We start from the raw sequence: 22550 nt of genomic DNA, 5'->3' as shown, positions 1-22550 counted from the left end.
TAAAACGTTATAAACAATTTAGTGTTTTGCGTTAATTAAATTAGTGTAAAATTTGAAACGTTTTCAAATGTAGTATTTAGCAATTAATACTATGTAAAATAGCATTACATATTTTAAATATTATATTATATACGAGTATATAATACCTTTAATTAGTGGTGTATTGGTAAATATATTTGTAGGTATACGCACTAAAAAATATGGATATTAATTCTAAAATAAATTTTTTTGCATCGTTCGACAATTGTTTTCTCTCGATACGTTCGAAAAAATTTAATTAATCCTTTGATATTACATGTTTATAACTTCTATTAACATATATTTTATAGTCATAGTAACACCACAAGATATACATTTGCAGCGCGTTATAAATTGCATAATGCAGATTTAAGAATCATGGGCTGAGTGTTCACATTCCCTACTATTTTATTCAAAGTTATTCATTACAGTTAACAAAATACATTAAACACAGGGTACACTGTAATTTTCAACAACTAAATATTTCAATCAATTTCATGGTTGATAACAATTTTTTCCAATGAAGTATTAAATAATTATTTGTTTTTTTGTTTTCGAGTTATTTTAGAACCGTATACCCGTAAAATAATATTTTACATTAGGTATACGTAAGGTGAACATACGTCCCATTTTGAACGGGACTGTCCCGTTTTTCGCATCTTCGTCCCGTTGTCCCCAGGAAAATTTTCGGGACACTAAAATATCCCGTTTTCAGAAAATAATAAAAATAACGATAATTAATTTTAATCTGTCGATGAATTATTGTTTCTACCAATATTATATTTAACTATTATGTGCGCATGTAACGTGTATATACTGTATTACTGCATGGATGACGTTGAACGGAAGCAGGACTATGTTGTGTAACGGAATATAACTCACTAATAAAATATAAAAAAACTTATTGCAGCCAACGATGTATCGATATAGACGTGATGTGTTATAACTAGGGTTCGAAAATTATAGGATCCTGTTAAATTATTGCATTGAAGCATAAATATTTTCGTTAAATACGTAGTAGACTTTAAAAAATAACAATAAATAACCACGGAAAATAAAATTGAGTTTTATAGGATGCACGTTTTCCGCTTTATTAGCGTTGTGTTATGTAACATTATTTAAAATAAATCGGTTAAGAATGAAAATAATTTTTTTAGATAACATTAAATATGCATACAAATATGCCAAAATCAATGAAAATTGATGAAATATGCACTTTTTTTCTAAAATTAATGAAATATGCAAAATATGCATTTTTAATTTTCAATTTTTAAACTCAATATTGTATAGCTCGGATTTCTAACTTTGTCTGCTATAAATCGAGTGCATACAGAACAATATGCAACTCCTATAACTTTCGAGCCCTAGTTATAATATAAATGTGTAATACCGCAAGATCAGCACTAACAATAAATTATTTTCATAGTTCATTATTTCGGTAATACAGTAATCATGGACCGTTTTTTTTCTTTGCATAGACGATTTTTCTTTTTTATAAAAAAAATTGTTTTTAATAAAATTTAATTTTTTTGTCTCTTAAACCCATAATAGTACATTATTTTATTAATAATTGTCAAATAAGAAAATTTGTTCTTAATCTAAATGATTTTTTTTTTTTGTCCCGTTTTGACTAGAAAAATATATGGTCACCTTAGGTATACGCCGAAAACCAAAAATCTACTGATATCTATACCCTTGTATACGTAAATATATCTCCTATATTAAAACGATATTTTCTTTTTGTAATTCTCATAACTCATACCTAACTTATAAATAAAGCAATCATATTTGTTGTATAACAACAATAACTACACTTACCACGTAAAATATGTATTTATTGTCAACTTATAACTTATGAATGGTGTATTACTAGTAGAATATATATATATATATATATATTTATAAATACACTGTATATACTATGCACGCATACATGTCTTATGCTTCGTTTGAAGTAGACATAGTAATATATAATAATTTTTTTTGCTGGTTCAGCGGGTATCACTGAATGAATTCTGGATACTGGGTATTTGTATGCGTATTTTCGTATCAGTTATTATCAGTTGTATTTTAATAATACTACGGTGTTTTAAATTGTCGTTCGCGAACGAACGGGTCGTATTGAATGGGTCATTGATATGATCTCTGACCCGTTTTTCCCATCTCTACATACGAGTAAATTGAACTGAATATCCGAACGGGTTTTTTTACCGGATCTTTTAAATGACCCGATTCAAAAGAACCGGATCATTTAAATGACCCGTTTTGCCCATCTGTAGTGGACAACGGTCCTGTTATCATACGCTCTTCGGTTGCGGACGAGATAAGGACCCGTCCCGTGGTGCCGTAGTCGCGTTGCCGTCCGGCGACACAGCAATTAAACGACATTCGAATACTAACCTCGAAATATCGCCGTGTACGTTTCGTGCCGCGATCACTACGAAATCAGCACTTAGGCCGATCAAAATACATGTGCGCGCGGTGCTCGGTTGTTTTTCCTCGACGATAGTTGTTAATGTTAAAATATTGTTTTATTGCGCACGAACCCAATATCAAATCTTCTCAACATGGATCAGGACGATGTGAGTACAAATAATAGTTAACAAATACTGTTGCTGGAGCCTTACACGGATTCCCGTTAGAAACGTTATTTTGTTACTAAACGTATTCGATCGTATGATTATTTTGAATACATATGGAATATTAAACTACATAATGTGTTTTTTGAACGATGGCCCAGTCATTTTCGGAATATTACCTCGATCGCCGCACTCATTTTTTCATCGTTTATAATACTTTTAAAGTAGTCTCTTGTTATCGATAATATTCATCACTAGTTACTTAATTTTCTTACTCTTAAAATCATTGAATGCTGTGTTGCAATTATTTGAACTTGGCATTTTTAGTTTCAAAATCTTTTAAGCCTTGTCAGTGTTTCTCATTATAGATTGTACACTGATCTTTAATCCGTATTAAATTATTGAAGAACTTGAAATTCTTATTGTATAAACCAAAATCGTTCTGTTGTATCTTGTATCAATAACATTTAGCTGGTTAAAATAATTTTTTTTTTCGCAAATACATTCTTGAATAACATAATTTTTTAATTTAACATAATTGAATAATATAAATGTTAAAAAAAATATTTTACTTTTACCAACAAGTTAATTTATATGATATTGGCATTTCTAAATAATAATGGTTTTTTTTTTATCAAGTTATGTGTTTTTATACTATTTTAAGTTACTTGAAATTTAAAATTATTTAACAAATTATATTTGTATATATTTGACTCCAATTGTATAATATATACCAGGGATAGTCAATGGGAGCTTGCAGCCATACTTTTTTTTATCTGGCTCATGCTACATTTTCAAATCACTTCATTACATTTTAGTGGTTTATCAGTATCTAATTTTTTCTCATTCATAGTAGAATGTAGGTATTATTTTTTTCTCTAGCATTGAATTCCAGTCAAATTATTAAATGTCTAAAAATAATTTATTTCAATATCGAAATAACTAACTTTGCTGTAGGTATAAGCACTTATTTAATTGTATTGAAACAGTCTTAAAATTAAATTTATTAGAAAAATGAAAAAAAGAGCTGTATTTTATCACTAATTGTATTATATGTTTAGGTAGAAAAAACAGACGTACAATTTGCAAATAAAATTAAAAACATAATATTGCACTATTCAACTTAAAAAAAAAAAATTGCAAGCAATTTTCAATTAAGAGTTGGTTCTTTTTCCTGCTCTATCTCACATTTCAATAGACTTTCATTATACTTGTAAATAAAATATTTTTCTAATATAACCAAAATAACCATTATGTATCTGTGTGAACATAATAATCAAAATAAATTAGTATTGATGATGTGAGAGTCTTCTTAGAAATTTCAATTTAAAGTCATTAAAGCCGGCTTTTCATTATTTACAATATCCTCTGTACTTGAAAATAGTATTTTATCATTGATATACAAACATAATTGTTATACCTATGCCTTATATAAACTAATATTATAGTGTTTTGTATATTGAAAAATAAATTATTATTTTTTTTATGGTAAATAGTATATAGTAATTCAATTAAGTATTATACTATTCACCATACATTTACAATGGCTACATACCAAATTTGATTTTTTTTTTTTTTAGATTATTTGGTCCATTATTAAAGATACTTTTTGTTCATTCAAAATCAAGTAAATTATTATTATATCATAATAATTTATTTTATTTAACGATCAAATCATAATTCTTTAACTATTTTAGGACTGACACATCCAGTTTTTGCCGTAATGAATACAATCTTTCCGGATTGTGCAATCGTACACATTGTCCATTAGCTAACAGTCGATATGCTACAGTTAGAGAAGAAAAAGGTATTATATATCTGTTCTTGAAAACAGCAGAAAGGTATGAGTCTTAAAATATTTTAATGTTTTATAATTTACTGCCTTAAATTGAATTATTAATTATGTTTTTTCCTGTAGAACTGTATACCCGAAAAGACAGTGGGAAAAGATAAAACTATCCAGAAATTTTCAAAAAGCTATACAGCAAATGAATGAACATATGTTATATTGGCCAGGGCCATTAAAATCTATGTGTAAACAACGTTTTGTGCGAATAACTCAATATTTAATCCGTATGAGGAAACTTAAACTTAAAACTCAGTAAGATTAAAATCAATGTCCCAAATTGATCTAAAAATCTTTTTAAATTTTAAAATGTTTATATTTTTTAAATTATAGGAGAGAATTAGTTTCTATGCCAAGAAAAGTAGAAAAGCGAGTTAAAAGAAGAGAATATAAAGCAGAAATTGCTGCTCGTTTAGATAATGTTATTGAAAAAGAATTAGTTGAAAGGCTCAAAAAAGGAACGGTATGTACCTATGTAATTTATATATGGAATTAATTTATTTTAGTTATATTCTTAATATTTTCTTAATTATTCAATTATTCTTATTTATAACTAAAGAGCAGATATAATTGCGTTAAAAATATCTTAAAATTGCACTAAAAAGATGCCAAGATTGCAGTGAAAAATGCACTAAAATTACATAGTAAATTCATATCAAATATAAAGTCATTAATTACTTACTTAAATAATATTTGCAAAATATATAATTTTTCTAAATTAAAATTTTTAATTATATATATGTATATATATATCTTTTAATTATGTTCTTAAAAATTGTATCATCTGTTACTTAAAATATGTTCAATATCTACATTTGTTATTAGTGCATATTTAAAATAATTTAAAAAAATTGGTTTTATATCTAAATTAAAATTTTGATTTCTGCCATAACATCAGAGTAAGTTGTAATAGTTATATATCCATAATTTTTTTCTAAGATATATTTTAATTTATTTTTAACTATTTTTCCATTGTGACTGTTGGGATTATTTATCGAAATGTTTTCAGCTTTATTAAATATGTTTAAACTATTAAATAATTGGTTATTTGATAAACTTGTTGAGTTTTGTGGATAACTCAGATAAATATAATTTTAAAAATACTATACTATATTTAACTACATGTAAAAATTTACGTCATAGTTATATTTTTATTGTAAAATTACTTTACAAATAATAATTTGTATATTTTATCATTTGAAGTATACAAAAATTGCAAATTCGTAAATTGTAAAAAATTGCATTATTAAATGAAATAGGAATACTGTAATTAATCTGATTCGTATACATATTTGATAAAATTTGATTTAACTGGTATCAATAAAAAGTTATAATATCAATTAAATCCGGTCTTTATTTATAACCATTGATATCTAAATATTGTAATATAATGAAAATAACTATTGTTGACTTCACTTTTTTTAGTATGGTGATATGTATAACTTAAATCAGCAAGCATTTGAAAGAGCACTTGAAAAAGAAGGAGAAGAAGATGAAGATGTAAGTATATAATATATCTTATTGATATTTTACTTTAAATTTGTGTTTACATTTGTTCTAAATTTTAATAATGATTGGAAAACTAGCTTGAAAATATTTAATTTTCTTGTATATTTAATGTAGTGGTAACAATTCTCTGGATTTATGTCATAATTTAAATTTATCCAGAATTTTATTTTATATTTTTAGAACCTTTTTCTATTGTTTGTAATTCAATTAAAAATGTTAAAATGTTAGGAGTAATATTTGCCATAAAGTAATAATAATAATAATAAATTTGACAGTTATAATGTGTTATAAGGAAAGCTTATATCTTTTGATGATCCTGTAATTGATTATTTTAATAAATATTTATAGAATGATGATGTTGAGGAGTACACTGCAGCAGAAGAATCTGACATTGGAGAAGATGATGAACTGTATGACAGTAACATGGAAGATGAAGAAAACGTATCCGATTTTGTTTATTCTGAAGGTGAAGAAGAAGAAATGGAAGATATTGAGGTAAGAAAAAAACATTAAATATTTTTCCATTTATTTTCTAATGAAATTATCCATTCTTACTTTTTTTTTTTTTTTGTTAATAGGACATTGCTGTTAAGAAAGCTAAAAAAGTTGTTAAACCTAAAGGCAGACCTCACGTTGAAATTGAATATGAAAATGATGTGAATGAATAATAATAATAATAATAATAATGTTAACAGTTCAAAATATCTTTCACTCAACCATATGATTTATTTTATTATTTACTAGTGTATATGTTTACGCTTTTTACCTTAAAAATAAAAGTACCAAACATTATCAACTCCTCTACCGTATAAATAAATTATGTTTTATGTAAAAAAATGTATGAAACATTAAATTATGGTCACTTAGAACAACTGTTTATGAACTTATAATTTCACCAAGGAATAAAAATTAAACTCCTTACTCATCATTGTCAACCAAATTTTAGTTAAGAAAACCGTTAATTTTATTCATTTGTTTTGTGTGTAAAACATGTCCTCATGCAAATTTATTTGTATAAAGTGGTGTTTATTTGTTTATTTGTGTTACTGTTCTACAGACTTTTTCAGACTTATTGCTACTAAATTAATGGAAAACAATAACATTATTTTATAAATATGTGGGTAATATGTGGGTAGTAAAAATTTCCTAAGTTTTAAAGTACATAAAAAATGTAAACTTAGGGAAATTTTTTAAAAAACCAGTTTATTCATACTAAATTAACTAAAAAAAAAAAAAAAAATGTTTAGTGAAACACTACATAATGAGAAGCATGTAAAATAGATAAATCCTTACAATACAATTACATTAATAAACCTGTTCAAATGTATTATCAAAATAACTAACTAGTGGAAGGCATTGGTTCTTTTTTCGTTTGATTTAAAAATTCGGAGGCCAGATTTGATTTGTTTGCACTCTTATTGGAATCAAATGTTTTCGTTGAAGTGTTGTACTCCTGTAGGATCCTGTTTTTTTTCAGTTTATCAATCACTTGGTCAACTGAAACCGATTTGTCTGCAGAATATATTTCTATGGCCGCTTTGGTAGCGTTCTGTTCGGTTACATCTTTCAAATCGATGGGTGGCAATTGATTACGGACACGCTTTTGAAACTCTCTATAACACGAAAACCACATCAATAATGTGATGAACAATACGCGCAGTCGCCATCGAAATATTAACAACACTTACGCTCTGAACGTATCCTCCGGGTATAATATATCGGGTATTTTTATCGCTTTGGCGGGCTTGGCGAAATACGGCTCCGATTCTGGTGGAAACGCTCTGTACACGTCGTACCAAATGGGTCGGTCGTCGATTTTCATTGCACCCGATTTGATCAGTCCGTTGACCCTACGAACACATATGCAAATGCAATTACATTACGAACCGGTCGCGTTGACCGCGGACCAATGGAGTAACATTTTTTAAGTCCACGACGTGGCATCATAAAATATCGGAAACGTACCTCGTAAAGATGGTCCCGAGTTTTTCCAGACGACTGCCGGCCATCACTGTTGCGCGTGCCTGGGGATTTTCTACACCGGTAACAGCACGTTGGCGGACGATCGACGAAGCCGGCTAGGTAAATCAACTGGGTACGCAGAAAACACCAATTGTAAAACAAATATCGCTCAGTATTATTATCAGCCGCGGTATCGAATAGATAACAGACGTTCTACCTCATCAGCTGTAAGACTACGCGAGCCGCTATAACGTGGTCAGACTGACGTTTGATCTCGTACAAAATTCATGAAGGCTACGGGATTCATTTGCGACCACTTACCGTGATAACAATTACGATGATAATGAATCGTGATTAAGAATGGATCCTTGCAGAAAATAATTTTTTGGCTCCGCGTATACAATTTGTTACATTAGCCCCTTTTCTGCAATTATCAAAATATGATAAAATAATTGATGATTGTTGATTGATAGATCTTAATTGACGAAATTATAAAAAAAAATTGTTTGCTTATGATTTTCATTACTATAAATTATAATTTTTTAATACATTATATTTTGTATAATTGTAATTTTGTAATTTAATAGTACAGAATTCACATTATAAATAATAACACATCAATTTTCAATAATAATATTTAGAATTTCATTGATTTTTATTACAATAAGAATGATTCTAAGATGAAATACTAGATATTATTATTGAAAATTGATGTTTTTTTTATTTATAATGTGAATTGTGTATTATTAAATTACAAAATTATAATTATACAAAATATAATATATTAAAAAATTTGGATGACCTTTTTTTGTTTTTTGAATTTAAAGAATTTTTAAAGAATATTTGACTGTAACTAATAATTATAGTTATTCATGAATTTTGTGCAATTATTCATGAATCAAGTTGTTAATGTTTATTAGAAAGAAAAAAAATAGAAGAAAATAAAAGCTGAACAACTATTAAGCTATTAAAATGCTAATGGTAACTTTGTCTAGAACGTAAACAGTATTTTAGGTATACATTGTGAAAATAAAGGAGAGAAAATTGAAAAATAAGCGTATGTGTAATTTGGTTACTAATGTATTACTATGATTTTATTACTACACATATTTAATAACTATAAAATATTAATTAGTACCTAACACTTAAATATTAGACATATGGTTGGTATTATAATTAACATGTCGAACTTCAAAACATTAGAAGGTAATATTAATGTTTACATTCAATCAAACTAAATCACACATGATTTGATTAATCAAACAAAATTTAAGATTTTACTGCGACCAATTTGTATGGAACAGAAATTAAAGTTCCATACAAATTGGTAGCAATAATATTTAATATTATAAATTATTTATAATTATATTATATTTTATTATTATTATTAGATTATAATGAAAATATACTGTTATCGTATTTTATTATGGCAATTATTAGGCAATTGTGTATACGGATCCAAACATTTCTTTAAAAAAATCCGTTCGTCGTAATAGAACACTGCAAAATAATATAAATAATGTCCGTGAGCCAATGCGACAATGCGAATGTCGGTCGATGAATAGTGATTGTTATCGTGGTAATGCAGAAATCAAAATTGTTTATCGTCGACATACGTACATCTATTTTGTCAATGTACCGTAATCGTTGTCGTTCGTCAGTCGCTGTTATAGACGATTCGAGATCCAATACGATGGCATTGTAGTCAATGCTAATTGCTATTTAAATATCACGAATAGTGAAGGAAAACTGTTCGAAAAGTGAATATATTATGTTTAATTATCATCCCGAACAATGTTTTGAATATGTTTACAAATCGTTTCTTAATAAGACAATAGGACTGCAGGAGAATTTTAATCGTGAAATTATTGAACTACATTTCGCTTGCAATTTGAAATTTTGTTTCAAATTAGCTACGTGAAACAATACATATCATTGTTAAAACGATAGCTTGCCCAGGTATATAACATATTTAATAATAGTGCGCTTTTACCAGTGACTTTTACAAACTCTGTGCTTGGTGGATAGGTTTCAATAAAATGTTATCGTATACCTCGTTTTTCATTGTTTCGATGTGAAAACCTTATTATTACAATTACTTTAGGACATTTTCTCGATTCGAACTAATTAATTCGTGCGTCGGAGTTGATAATTCGTAGTCTCTACGGAAATCGAGTTTTAGCGCCATTATTAAAAACAGGAATGTGGTTCGATTCGTTGGACAAACAAAACATATCGTTTTTGCTCACGAGCCATAATTAAAATTTTAAACGTTAGTTAAAATGAAAAATGTTAAAAACCATGATATTACGGTAACAACTCGTATACAACTGGAGGTGTTTGTGTAGAGGTTTTCGATCGATTTTAAATAAATGTCATGCGATTTGATCACTTTCCGGTCGCGTTGCAACCAGTGAGCAATACATGACACAATGCATAATACACAATAATAACATGTTCGTTCTTATTCGAACGGTTTATGTTTCAGTCGTATTGCAAATTGAGTATTTGGGATTATTTGTACAAGGATGTTTGTATATTTATTGCAGTTGCTGTTGTTTTAACGAGGTCCAAGAGTAAGATATATATATATATATATATATTCTATATAATACATCGACAACCGGATTTCGTCGTACATTCCGTCACGACGTCACAACGACCATCTCGACTCGTTATCAGCGTGTACAATAATTAATTATCATTATCAATTAGTATTATTCGCGGGAAACCGACGGCGGTCGCGTACGCGAAACCTAAAAAATGTGAATCGGTACTAGGAGTCACGGAGCGGAGTCGTCGTCGTCCGGACCGCGCCGGTTGTGCTGCACGCGCCGCCGTCCCGCGGTGCACACGTTCGCATGGGCCCCTGGTACGTTAGTCCGACTTTTTCCGACGTTCCCGGGACCAAGGCCGACCGCGACTAATCAATCGGCCACGGTCCCCAAAAATTCGAACACAACCTGAAACGGAAACGCTGCCCCGAGCACCGGCGTACAGTCCGTTCTCGTCCGGCCGCTCGGTTCTCGGCGGTCGCGGCCGGAGCTCGGGTTGACTCCGGCTTTGCGGCGGCCCCGACGGACCAGGAGATCATGCGGCGCCGCGCTCGGTTGCCGGTTAACACGCCGTTGCGTCCACACACCGGTCCCGCCGTCTGTCTTTCTGAATCCCTAATAAATAAATATAATTTATTATATACCAAATAATGTATTAGGTATTATATTTATTATTATTATTATTATATATATATATATATATATATAAATTTGACACACCACACACGTGTATATATATATACATATTATTTATATAAAATATGTTATTTTTATATTTTCGTTTCGCTTTGATAATATAATATTGAACTGCACTGCCGTCCGATCAGACCGCGTTATCATATTAATATTATAATATTGCGTAACAATTACACACGCATTATCGAAAAAAAAAATAAAATAAAAATGAAAAAAATAATTTTAATAAAATAACTCGTTGCAGTGAACGGTTTTAAACTCGAAATGCTAACGATCGAATCGCGCCCGAATAACAATCGCACGCGCACAAACATAAAACGTCAACGGAACATTATGGTGTTCGATAAAACGTGCGAAGAAAATATACGACGCCCCGATAATGTGATATTTTGTCGCGCAAGGGCCGTGTTCGGTATTCATATAATTCGTTTTAAATTATAAACCGCCGAAATCATAACGCCGTAATGAACGGGCCATGAATATGAAATTTACTTAGGAACACCTATAATGTTTAATTCTTGTAGTTAATATTATAATACGCGGTGAGTGTTATTACTTCCGGTTGTATCTAAAACATATACTGTATAAACCTAACATGTGTAGTATGATAATTTGCTATACATAAAACATAGTTTTTGGACATTTTTGGTTGATTATCACTATAGTCATTACATCAAAGCTTAACAATGTTTAAATTTATTCGCTGTAGTCTTGTTTTAATTCGTTGCTTTATTTATCAATAAATTATGTTATTAAAATTCATATTGATTTTGAATATCAATAGTTATTATACTAATCATTAAGTAGGTTTTATTACTAGTACATCATTACTTTTGTTTTTATGTACAGTCAAAATATTTTGTAAGACTTATAAAATCAGCAAATTAAATGTTTTTGTATATTTTAACACAAATGTATGTACTATTTATTATGTAAATCTAATACAACATCAGAATTTGAAAAGTTTTTTTTTAAACATTTAAATTCAATCATTTTTTTATCTTTTCAATTTTAACCATATCATTGAATGGTAAATTTAAATAATAAATATTTGATTTATTTTATTATTAAATATGTTATATTTATTATAACCAAATTATAAACAAGTTTAATATACATTATTATATTTTTCATATGCTTATCAGTGTTTAATTTGCAATTAAAAATACTTTTGAAGTGTTGGGATAATCTATGGGATATGAATGTTATAAAACTGGGTTGTAAAAAAGTACAGATAGTTGTTTATTAAAAATTAGCAAAATATATTTTAAAACGTAAAGTGTAACAGTTAAATGCGTTTTACCTTAATGTGGTTGGGCAACCAAACACTATATCAAGGTCTTTAAATCTTGAATATCTAGATTCATCATTTTATAACTATATACATTGATACGCCTACACTAATCTACTTTCTACCATGACACCCATTGATAACTCACCAAGTCTTCTTCAAAAAAATTACGATTTTTTCTCTACGGCTAATATATTTATCACTTCAAAACTAGTATTTCAATTTAAACTTAGTGTTAATAATTACTTTTGAAAAACCATTCAGTTTTTTCGGTTTTTATCAAATTATTTATTATATTCAACATATAATCTTATATTATAGACTGTAAATATTCCACTTAATAAATATAAAAAAAAGCAAATACATACGCACTGTATGCATTAAAGACTAAAATAAGTCTCTTAAGACTTGAATCAAGATAGAAACAATTCAGTAAAAAAAACTTACTGTTTTTATATTTTGATAATTCTTATTACCATTTTTACATTGTTTTATTTACTAAATTTCTTGTAATGGTATAATTTTAGATTCAAATTTAACTGCTACAGTAATTAAATTAGTATTTCAATCCCACAAAAAGAAAATCTTCTATACAACAAATTGAAGTAATTTTAATTTGTTGTTTTTATAGAAGGTGCATTCCAATAAAAAAAAAAAAAAACAATGTAATTTTAAGTTTTAAATTTTTTTCTTTCTATATTTAACATAGGACATAAAATCATACAAATTAACACATTTATAAACATTTATTTTATCAAAAATGACTAAAAAGAATAATGATAGGAAAAAATCTAATAAATTAATTTGCATTTTCTATAATTTCATAATTCGTAATTAAATATAGTATTCAGTTCGGTGACTGAGATGGTGATGGTTGTTGAGATTGTTTTTCAACTTCAAGTTGATGTAATCTTTGAGATGTTTTACCCAAATGAGCAGCCAGCTCACGATTAGCATGTGCATAATACTCTAGCAAATCTAATAGGCAACGTCCATCACGCTGTTCATAACTGCAACAATAACATAAATATTAAAAAATTGCTTTCTAGAATAAAATCATATTATATAAAAAAATGTTTACAACGAAAGTCCTTCAGAATTTGTCTGTTGATTTAATGTAACATCAGTATTCTGTAATACATGAGGTGTCCATCTATCACAATAATTATTTTCATCCCAACCACACACATCTGGCGGAGGTTTTTCAAAATTGAACTTTCTAATGGAATCTGAAATCAAAAATACAAAATATAATAAAATATAAAATGAACAACACTAAACTGTAATCTACTACAAAAATTATATTTCATACATACTAGCATATATTAATGAAGTTATTGTAACACATATAAACTCAATGATAAGTAATACAGCAATTCCATTTTTTGGTGACATTAACATATTAGCATCACAGTATGGTTGCATATCAGCTTCGTCTTGCTGTGCATATATAGCAATAAATATGGCCAATAAAACAGTCCCTGAAAAGAAATTCATAAACTATCATAATTTTAGTTCTCAAAATAATTACTGTATACTGCATAATTTTCTTACACAAGGATACTAATTGAAACGGTATTGCTGCAAGACGACTTAGTCGAGCATGTGCACGTAAGTGTCCACGAGATCTCAATATTTTATTATGTATATGCCGAGCAACATGATCGAGTACCTAAAGGCAGTACAATAGTACTTAGTAATAATAAAGAAAGTGATCAATCAACAACTTACTAAAAATAAAAACCAAACAAAACAATTAGCATAAACTAAAACATATAATGGTTCACATTTATCCTTAGGAGTAGGTAATACTGTTGTTGTAGTCATAATTGGAGATGTTGTATAATAATGTTGTTCAAAATGATAAGAACGCCATGTTATATCATCCATTTCTTTTTCATTAATTTCTTCTCCAAATATTAAAACATTAGATACCAAATACACAGCTAAAAAAGCCAAGGCTGCCTTGAAAATAAAAATCATAAATATTTAACTAGGTATAAACAAATTAAAATTTGGTTATAACTAATCAATATAATGTATTATTTTGTTATTTTAGGACAATGTAAAAGTAAAATGTTTATTAAAATCATAAGGAATATAAGAAAAATAGATGTGTAATTTTACATATATCATATCAACGCCTATTAAATTATTTGAACTTAGTTAAAATTAGTACAATGATTCTAACTTAATAAGTTTAAATGTCAACATTAATTTAAATAAATATAAAACGTATATAATATTTAAGCAAGCAAAATATGACATTGCTAAATTTGTAAATAATTTTCAAAATATGTAAAAATGTTTTTTTTTATTAATATAATATATTCTACTAGGTACTTTTTTGCAAATAAACACAACTTAAAACTAATAGAATGCAATAACATCAAATTATAATTGTATTAAAAGCACTTATAGTATTGATGTTTAAAATAATAATTAAATAATATGATATAATTTGAAAGTTATTTAGGATATATAAATTATAACCAAGTAAGCTTCATCAAAATAAAGATTAATAAAAATATAAAGTTTAGAATTAGATACCTATTTTAATAAAGATTGGAAGTAAGTTTTTAATTTGTATATTAACATATATTATTATATACTTTATAAATTAAAATACTAAGATAAATATTTTGTTTGAAATTAAATGACAAAATTTTTTTCTTACGGTACACAATATATGAATAAAGGTTATCCATGGTTGAAAAATATATGCACTTGATTTTGATTCATTTGCATCCGATAGAGAACAACGACAGTTGTGCTTTTTGATATTGAGAGCGTCGTTGGGAATTAAATTTGTATGATCATTAACATCAAATACAAAATCATTACTATTGATACTATTACAGTCGATACGACTTATGTTGGTTGTTGATACACAACACCTTTGTGGTAAATGTGTATTCGTAGATGGTATATTATCAGTGACCCGAGAATCCATTTCTTTCGAGACTAAACACAACTGTTAGTTATTGATTAACGATAAAGCGTTTTTTCATTGTCAGCTATTACAATTATTTAACTACCTACCTAATATAACATGATTGAATCAGATTGTTTCAATTGATAATTGTATCGTCAATTAGAACGCGGTGCGTTAATAGAAATAATAGTTTACGTTTCCGCGTTTAATTAATATCCGGTTGACGACGAACAATGCAAGGCGGAAGATTCCACTACTGCTGTTTGAAATAAGAAATTTAATAATAAACACTAGTAGCAGACAATGTAATATTGCGTAGGTACTTCATATTAGAATATCAAATTGTCCTTATCAATTTCTCATTTTCATAAGATTATCGACCACATTAGTACAACGAGATAAATGATAAGCAGAACACAATGGTCAGTGATAGACATCGATGTTTACTACTTCTCAAATCGATACCCGTTTGCAAACGTACGTGACCGTCCGGAATCGAAATTTACAATAATTGTCAATCTCGATGCCGGACGACGTTACTACTCTCGACGTCATCTGACCCTAGGAACGGCAATAAAATAGGTATAATTATGTAATGTAGACGGTGGATCAGCTAAAACATTATTTTGTAATCGGTTTCACTTGAGCGTACCGCGCACGTGCGCTGAAAACGAACGGACGATGAAGTTTTCACGTACGTTCGTAAACGCGTTCTCTAATCCGTGATCGTTTGCGGTTGTTATGTTGTGTAAACGATTGACCAGTGTGTCCGCTGCCTACGCGTAACCGTTGTAGTCGGACGCGTACGCAAAGGGGGACGGGATCAAGGATTTAACCCTTTGAAATTCAGGAAAATTATTAAATATGTTTTCATAGAGTAAAAGTGGCATGTAGACTATAACAAGTATGAACATTTAAAACTGAAAACCCTCAAGTATATTTTTGTATGCGCGACTGGTCGGAATACCGGATGTTCGGTATGATATCGTTGATGAAACGAAAAAACGGAAAAAGCAGCCAGAAGTTGCATGTCGCACGGTCAAAAACGTACAGCTGGGCTCAGACGTAGAGTTCGAGTTAATAGTACGAAAGAGCTAATGTCAACCGTATCTTAATCGTTGAAACAAAGACGAGCTTTCTGAAAATTGGTTAACATGCACCACAGAAACTACGTATTATTATTGTTATTTTTTTTTTTTTTTTGTATTTGGTCTAGGTTCCGATTCTACGATATTTGTCTATGTAATAAGTAGGTAACAATTTTCGTGATCGAGTATAAGATTTTATTGCGAACTTTCAAATTTCGTATTGCACGTTTCACGGCAAAAAGTCCGTTGCTGTTCACACAATTTTAGAACTTGTGAAAGACACGGATAAAATGAGAAAGATTAAAGTTACAATTTCAAAAACACTTTTTTTTTTAGCTTCGGTGTACAATTATGGTATTTAATTATTATGATTAAACATAAACTATAATTTGATATTATAATTTCTATTTTATTATCCTAACCTTTCAAAAAACTTAAAAAGAAAAAAAATTGCGGGATGAGAAAAAAAATATATAATGAATATATCAAATATATTAAGTCTTAGTATATTTTTTTCGTACTGCGAGTCTATGATTTATGTACTTGGATTGACCTATCGCTCATTGGTCGATTTTAATTATTTTATACATCATTATTCTTCAATAGTTTTTATAAGAATTTATATTTTTTATACATATTTATATATATATATTGTAACGTTATAGAAATTCACTCCTATAAATAAATTTATGAAATTCATGTAAGTCTATCGTAAAATTCAAATAAATTTCGCTTTAAATATTAATATAATTAATTATAAACATTAAATAAGTACACGAAACACATCTGTGGTTGAACATTTATTCTGTTGTTCTCCTTTAATTGAATATTAAATTCGTGATAACTTACCTTTATGCTATGTTTAGTGACATTTTAAGAATAAACAAATTAACAAAAAAAAAAAAAAGAAAAATTATGTTAATTTAAGTTGATAAAAAAAAAAAAAAAATTTAGTATTGAAAAATGTAAAATGATATTCTTCTAAACAATGAATACTAAATTACTATATTAATTAAATTAAATCATCTATTAATTAATTAATCATCTAAGTTTATTGCAGAATATTTGTTTACAACAATTAATAAAAGTAAATTTAATCGAGCGGAGTTCTTAATACATTTTAATATTGTGAGTGGTTGTAGAAAGTTTAAACATTTTTTCAGCGGAGGGTCAATATTTTTAATACTAGGTACGTATTTCATAGATATGTATTTATTCACAAGATAATGATTTTGATAATAATTATTTTATAGTACCTACTAAATAGAAAACCTTCTCTCAGGAACATCCCTGGGTATAAAACTACTCAGTTTAAGTTCAATATTATTTATAATGGATGTATAATATAAATATATATGCTCTAAAAAGTTTAAATCTAAGAAGTATTATTCATTAAAATTTTTTTCAGAAATTCGGTATCAAAATTAAAAAAATGTACAAGTTAATCTTTATTCATTTATTGTACCTATAAAAAATGTAGATGCCGATATATAATTAAATTTAAAACATTAAACAACAATTTGTTTCTCGTACTCGTCTAATACATGTATTAAAATGGCGAAGTAAAAATATGAGATATTAAAAAAAAAAAAAAAAAATGATTAAAATATTGATACTATTCATTTAACCACATAATAGTTCTATAAATACCATTGAAATTACAAAAAATTTTAAAAAAATGTATTACTAGATATCAAAATTACTAAGTTAATCTTAATAAACAGGTAATTATACCGTTAAATCTATTTGTTTTACATTTATTGAAATGCAAAACTGTTTTATGCAAAAAAAAGTCTAGATGTGGTGCATACCGAAAAATATTATCATGCGAATAAAAACTGTATTATTAAAATTATAATTTATGTATGAAAAATGTGAAAATGCTGGTAAACATTTTGCGCAGGCACTGAAATGGTGCAAATGCAAGACACCATTAAAGGCTTAACCTATTATTCAACTTTATTATATACTTATTCATGAATATGCCCTAGACTTCCGTGAAAGAGGGTTCTTGAGATTAAAATTCATTTTTTTTCGAATATTTATTTAATTTTGGGTGTATTTCATTTTCAACAAACAATAATTATTAAATTCGATGTACACTTAACAATTATAAATTATACAATTTTTTGATTTAAATCATCACATAATATATACATATACATAGGTTAGGTCATAATATATACATATACATAGGTCTATTATATTTATATAACATGTTATATTATATAATATATATTTATATTAAGCAATTTATAAATACATTATTCATTTGAGTGGCGTGATTGAAGTTTCTATTGATAAACGTTAATAATATCTGTGTATATTATATTATTTCTTTTTTTTTTTTATATATATTCTCATTTGTAACCGATAACTGTAGTTACAGTACATTCAGGCACGTGCGCTTGTACACTGTGGATCAGATTAAATAGACATATCTTCAATAAACATAGTTGGTATGTTGTCAATACTAAGTAATACTAAGTCCATAGTCTACATTTTTTATTTGCTTATTGTCACATTTAATTAAATCATTATATGAATAGTTCAATATTGTAGGTATTCATTTGAATTAAAATGCATTACAGATCTTAAAACGAAAAATAAAAATTTGTTATTACAATAGAAACGTACGCGTATAAATATGAATCATTCAATTATGAAGTTATAGTAGGAATATATGGTATAAATACCTATACCTTAATATCCTATATATATATATGTATAAAAAAAATTAAGTTTCGCAAAGTAATCACTCATCTTTAAAAACATAGTTTTGCCGATTATTTTTATAAAATGTTATATGTCTTGTAGTATGGTGATCTCCGACCGATACTGGACTCTTTATTAAAAAAACCTTTATGTGTGTTTCAGTTGAAATGTACTTATATACTTCCTTATTTTTCTTTCGTCTAAATTTTGACAAAAAAATAATTTAGTATTAGTTTGAATAAAAATGTTATCGGTTTGGACGTACTGTAAAAGCATATGATAGAACCACGATAATAAAAATTGGAAAATATTGTGTACTTTTTTTCGCAATTACAATAAAATAAAAATTAATTTTCGATTTAAATACATTTTATAATACGTATATTGTACATCGATGGATAATATTATTCTATAAGTATTCAGATTGACGCAATGTGATAATATTGTAGAAATACCAAATTTTTAAATAATCTTATACCAGAAATTTTAATTTATATTTCATTCGTTCATTCTGTATACAAAATAACAAAACGTCACGAATGTAAGAAAACCTAATCATATTATCAATATTGTTGTTGACTTGTTGCCTATCGCGGTCGGCACTCGTTGTGAGGTTATCTAATCTTTATTGCCTGTTGTAGCGTGGACGCCGGCCAGAGTCACATTTTTATTCCTTATTACACATTAATTTAATAGTTATCGTAGTCAAGTGTCAACACTATTAAACGAGTAATTGGTTTATTAATTTAATGACATGATTAATGAATATATATAATTATCAATATAAACTGTGACAAGTGCACTAATTAAACGTCATATTATTATAATTTTGTTTATAGTATTTTGAACAGGATGGCGGACCTAGTTGAAGTAGTGGCGAAAAAAGCTAAGATTGATGAACCAGTAAAAGAAGACGATTGGAAGAATTCCGTTGCAGATGCATATTTTGCCGAATTCAGACCTGATCGCGAAAGCCGGTGTACATGGAATAAAAATTCAACTGTGAAAGAATCACCTCACTCGCACTTTGATAATACGTAATTTCATGCATTCATTTAAAATTAATGATTATACCAATATGAAGTTTTTTTAATTCACAGGAACAAAAAAGGTGAAATCTTACCAAATATACTGCATGCTATTGGACACACACCTTTAGTCAGGTTAAATAAAATACCATTATCAGAGGGCATTGAATGCGAGATTTGTAAGCTCATTTATACTTAATACATACATAATTATGTATTTGTAGTATGTATTTATATTTGTTTTTGAGTTTAGTAGCCAAATGTGAATTTTTAAATCCGGGTGGTAGTACTAAAGACAGAATCGGGTGGAAAATGGTTGAAGACGCTGAAAAAGAGGGCTTGTTAAAACCTGGAATAACAATAATTGAACCTTCATCGGGAAACACTGGTATGTATACAATTTATACCTCTATTATACTTATAAATACATGTACTGTTATTTTATCATAGGCATTGGTTTGGCCATGGCAGCTGCAGTTAAAGGATATAAATGTGTAGTAGTGATGCCAATGAAAATGTCTCGTGAAAAAGTAGATGCATTACGATTGTTGGGTGCAAAAATTATACGTACACCTACAACAGCAGCATTTGATGATTTGACTGGTTTAATACGTGTAGCTCATAAATTACATATGGAGGATCCTGCAAATACAATAATCCTCGATCAGGTAAACCATTTTATAAGTATGCTCTAGAATGACTTATGTAAATATTTTTTGTTTCAGTATCGTAATAAAAATAATCCATTGGCACATTTTGATGCAACTGGACAAGAACTATTAGAACAAACTAACTATAAAATTGATGCTGTGGTTGCTGGTACTGGTACAGGTGGTACTATTACGGGTATTGGTAGGAAATTGAAGCAAGAACTCGGAGACAGTTGTCGCATAATAGCAGCTGATCCATATGGTAGTATTTTGGCATTGCCTGAAAATCTTAATAAAACAGATATAGAGATATATGATGTTGAAGGTATTGGTTATGATTTTGTACCAACAGTATTAGGTAAGTATTAAGTAAGCCTAAATTTATTTTAAATCTAATTAAGTTTTGATTTATAAAAATGTCATTACAGATAGATCTGTTGTTGATGTATGGTTCAAGACTGATGACAAACAAGCATTTCCCATGGCCAGAAGGTTGGCACGTGAAGAAGGCTTATTGTGTGGTAATACTTTATCAAAATAAAATAATATTTACTGTACTTATACTTATATTAATTTGTGACAATATTATGTAGGCGGAAGTAGTGGTTCAGCAATGTACGTTGCTCTACAGGTAGCCAAGACTATGAAAAAAGGTCAAAGATTAGTAGTTATATTGCCTGATGGTATACGCAACTATATGTCTAAGTTTGTTCAAGATGAATGGATGCAAGAAAAGGGACATGCATTGATTGATGATGAACAACAAACAGAATTAAAAAATTAAGATGAAGGTATTTTCTTTAAATAATAATTTTTATTGTATACTAATATAAATATCAAATAGAAAAGATGTGTTACATTTTGTTTTAAGTCTAACAATAATATTTTTAATTATATAAGAATTTTAATTGAAATACGAGAATTTAAAAAAAATATATTATTATAATACTATGATTAATTGTCACTGGGATATTTTTTTATCATGTATAAAATAATATGAATTATATAAATATTGTAATATTTATATCAACAGTAATATAAAATATATATTATTCATATAAAAATCATAATTCTGTGTACTTTGTTGTAAAGTTGTTTACAAGAATATGAGATAAAAAATAAAATAAAATATAATTTCTAGAGTAAAATATTCTCAAATATAATGAAATAATAATTTTAAGAGGTAGATATTTGATTATTAATAAATCTATTTTTAGGTAAAATTATTTCATATGACAATATGAATAGGATTTAAATTTAGGTAATTAATAAATTTAAGTAAAAATATATCATTTTTCTTTATCCAAATTAATATTTTCAATAAAATCAACTGATTTTATTTATATTATCATGTTTGGATTAAAAAATATGAAAAATTAAGTTGGTTAGTTCAGAAAAATATTCAGTTTTATTATATTTTTGACAAGAAAACAATTTTGTAATAAGGATATAGTAAAATATTCTGATAAAAACAATATTAAAATAGTTTATGATTTTAAAATAAATATAACCACCTTAAGTTATAAAACACTTACACACAGATGTAGCCCTAATATATAAATATATTTTTCATACAGTAATTATATTTAGTATTTTTTTTTTTTTTGTATAGATATTTTATATTACAGCTTCATTGATATAAATTTGTATATATTTATGTATTTTGTAATAAAAATAA

At 27.6% G+C, this 22550-nt stretch overlaps 4 protein-coding genes across 6 annotated transcripts; 2 read left to right on the top strand and 2 right to left on the bottom strand.

Annotated features, from left to right (window-relative positions):
• Positions 1 to 2201: 2201 nt before the first annotated feature.
• Positions 2202 to 6754, top strand: LOC112692988 (protein MAK16 homolog B-like). Its single transcript, XM_025567836.1, has 8 exons — positions 2202 to 2600; positions 4178 to 4224; positions 4295 to 4438; positions 4516 to 4698; positions 4777 to 4906; positions 5869 to 5943; positions 6301 to 6447; positions 6531 to 6754. The coding sequence occupies exons 1-8, from the start codon at positions 2586 to 2588 to the stop codon at positions 6618 to 6620; spliced, it is 831 nt and encodes a 276-aa protein (XP_025423621.1). The 5' UTR covers positions 2202 to 2585; the 3' UTR covers positions 6621 to 6754.
• Positions 6755 to 6880: 126 nt separating this feature from the next.
• Positions 6881 to 8118, bottom strand: LOC112692989 (28S ribosomal protein S23, mitochondrial). The gene is made up of 3 exons (XM_025567837.1): positions 7918 to 8118; positions 7641 to 7802; positions 6881 to 7565 (listed from the first exon to the last, which is right to left on the bottom strand). The coding sequence occupies exons 1-3, from the start codon at positions 7959 to 7961 to the stop codon at positions 7292 to 7294; spliced, it is 480 nt and encodes a 159-aa protein (XP_025423622.1). The 5' UTR covers positions 7962 to 8118; the 3' UTR covers positions 6881 to 7291.
• A 5106-nt stretch (positions 8119 to 13224) lies between these two features.
• On the bottom strand, positions 13225 to 15752 carry LOC112692950. Of its 2 annotated transcripts, none has more exons than XM_025567781.1 (7): positions 15499 to 15752; positions 15134 to 15420; positions 14188 to 14421; positions 14011 to 14128; positions 13773 to 13937; positions 13538 to 13685; positions 13225 to 13466 (listed from the first exon to the last, which is right to left on the bottom strand). In XM_025567781.1, the coding sequence occupies exons 2-7, from the start codon at positions 15407 to 15409 to the stop codon at positions 13304 to 13306; spliced, it is 1104 nt and encodes a 367-aa protein (XP_025423566.1). In that variant the 5' UTR covers positions 15410 to 15420; positions 15499 to 15752; the 3' UTR covers positions 13225 to 13303. The 2 variants fall into 2 exon arrangements, with proteins under 2 accessions (XP_025423566.1, XP_025423565.1); XM_025567780.1 differs by having other exon boundaries at positions 13226 to 13466; positions 15134 to 15430; positions 15499 to 15751.
• A 3168-nt stretch (positions 15753 to 18920) lies between these two features.
• LOC112692946 (cystathionine beta-synthase) lies at positions 18921 to 21714 on the top strand. 2 transcript variants are annotated; one of them, XM_025567771.1, is made up of 8 exons: positions 18921 to 18938; positions 20034 to 20231; positions 20295 to 20401; positions 20476 to 20610; positions 20673 to 20890; positions 20948 to 21230; positions 21301 to 21393; positions 21466 to 21714. In XM_025567771.1, exons 2-8 carry the CDS (start codon positions 20047 to 20049, stop codon positions 21654 to 21656), a joined length of 1212 nt encoding a protein of 403 aa, XP_025423556.1. In that variant the 5' UTR covers positions 18921 to 18938; positions 20034 to 20046; the 3' UTR covers positions 21657 to 21714. The 2 variants fall into 2 exon arrangements, with proteins under 2 accessions (XP_025423556.1, XP_025423555.1); XM_025567770.1 differs by lacking the exon at positions 18921 to 18938 and adding an exon at positions 19816 to 19923.
• The last annotated feature ends 836 nt before the right edge of the window (positions 21715 to 22550 follow it).

Source organism: Sipha flava, unplaced genomic scaffold (genome assembly GCF_003268045.1).
Source record: "Sipha flava isolate LNK unplaced genomic scaffold, YSA_version1 79_pilon_pilon, whole genome shotgun sequence".
NCBI lineage: Eukaryota > Metazoa > Arthropoda > Insecta > Hemiptera > Aphididae > Sipha > Sipha flava.
This window is presented reverse-complemented; position numbering and strand designations above follow the sequence as displayed.

Bases quoted from the DNA above. Each gene is read 5' to 3' on its own strand.
- LOC112692946 (XM_025567771.1), top strand. From the start codon at position 20,047: ATGGCGGACCTAGTTGAAGTAGTGGCGAAAAAAGCTAAGATTGATGAA. The intron at 21,231-21,300 runs GTAAGTATTAAG...ATGTCATTACAG, and splicing joins TTTTGTACCAACAGTATTAG to ATAGATCTGTTGTTGATGTA. The intron at 21,394-21,465 runs GTAATACTTTAT...AATATTATGTAG, and splicing joins TGAAGAAGGCTTATTGTGTG to GCGGAAGTAGTGGTTCAGCA.
- LOC112692988 (XM_025567836.1), top strand. The intron at 4,225-4,294 runs GTAAATTATTAT...TAACTATTTTAG, and splicing joins TTTTGTTCATTCAAAATCAA to GACTGACACATCCAGTTTTT. The intron at 6,448-6,530 runs GTAAGAAAAAAA...TTTTGTTAATAG, and splicing joins AAGAAATGGAAGATATTGAG to GACATTGCTGTTAAGAAAGC.
- LOC112692950 (XM_025567781.1), bottom strand. From the start codon at position 15,409: ATGGATTCTCGGGTCACTGATAATATACCATCTACGAATACACATTTA. The intron at 14,129-14,187 runs GTAAGTTGTTGA...TACTGCCTTTAG, and splicing joins TTGTTTGGTTTTTATTTTTA to GTACTCGATCATGTTGCTCG. The intron at 13,938-14,010 runs GTAAGAAAATTA...ATTTCTTTTCAG, and splicing joins GTTTCAATTAGTATCCTTGT to GGACTGTTTTATTGGCCATA.
- LOC112692989 (XM_025567837.1), bottom strand. From the start codon at position 7,961: ATGGCCGGCAGTCGTCTGGAAAAACTCGGGACCATCTTTACGAG. The intron at 7,803-7,917 runs GTACGTTTCCGA...ATGTGTTCGTAG, and splicing joins CTCGGGACCATCTTTACGAG to GGTCAACGGACTGATCAAAT. The intron at 7,566-7,640 runs GTAAGTGTTGTT...TTCGTGTTATAG, and splicing joins CCGGAGGATACGTTCAGAGC to AGAGTTTCAAAAGCGTGTCC.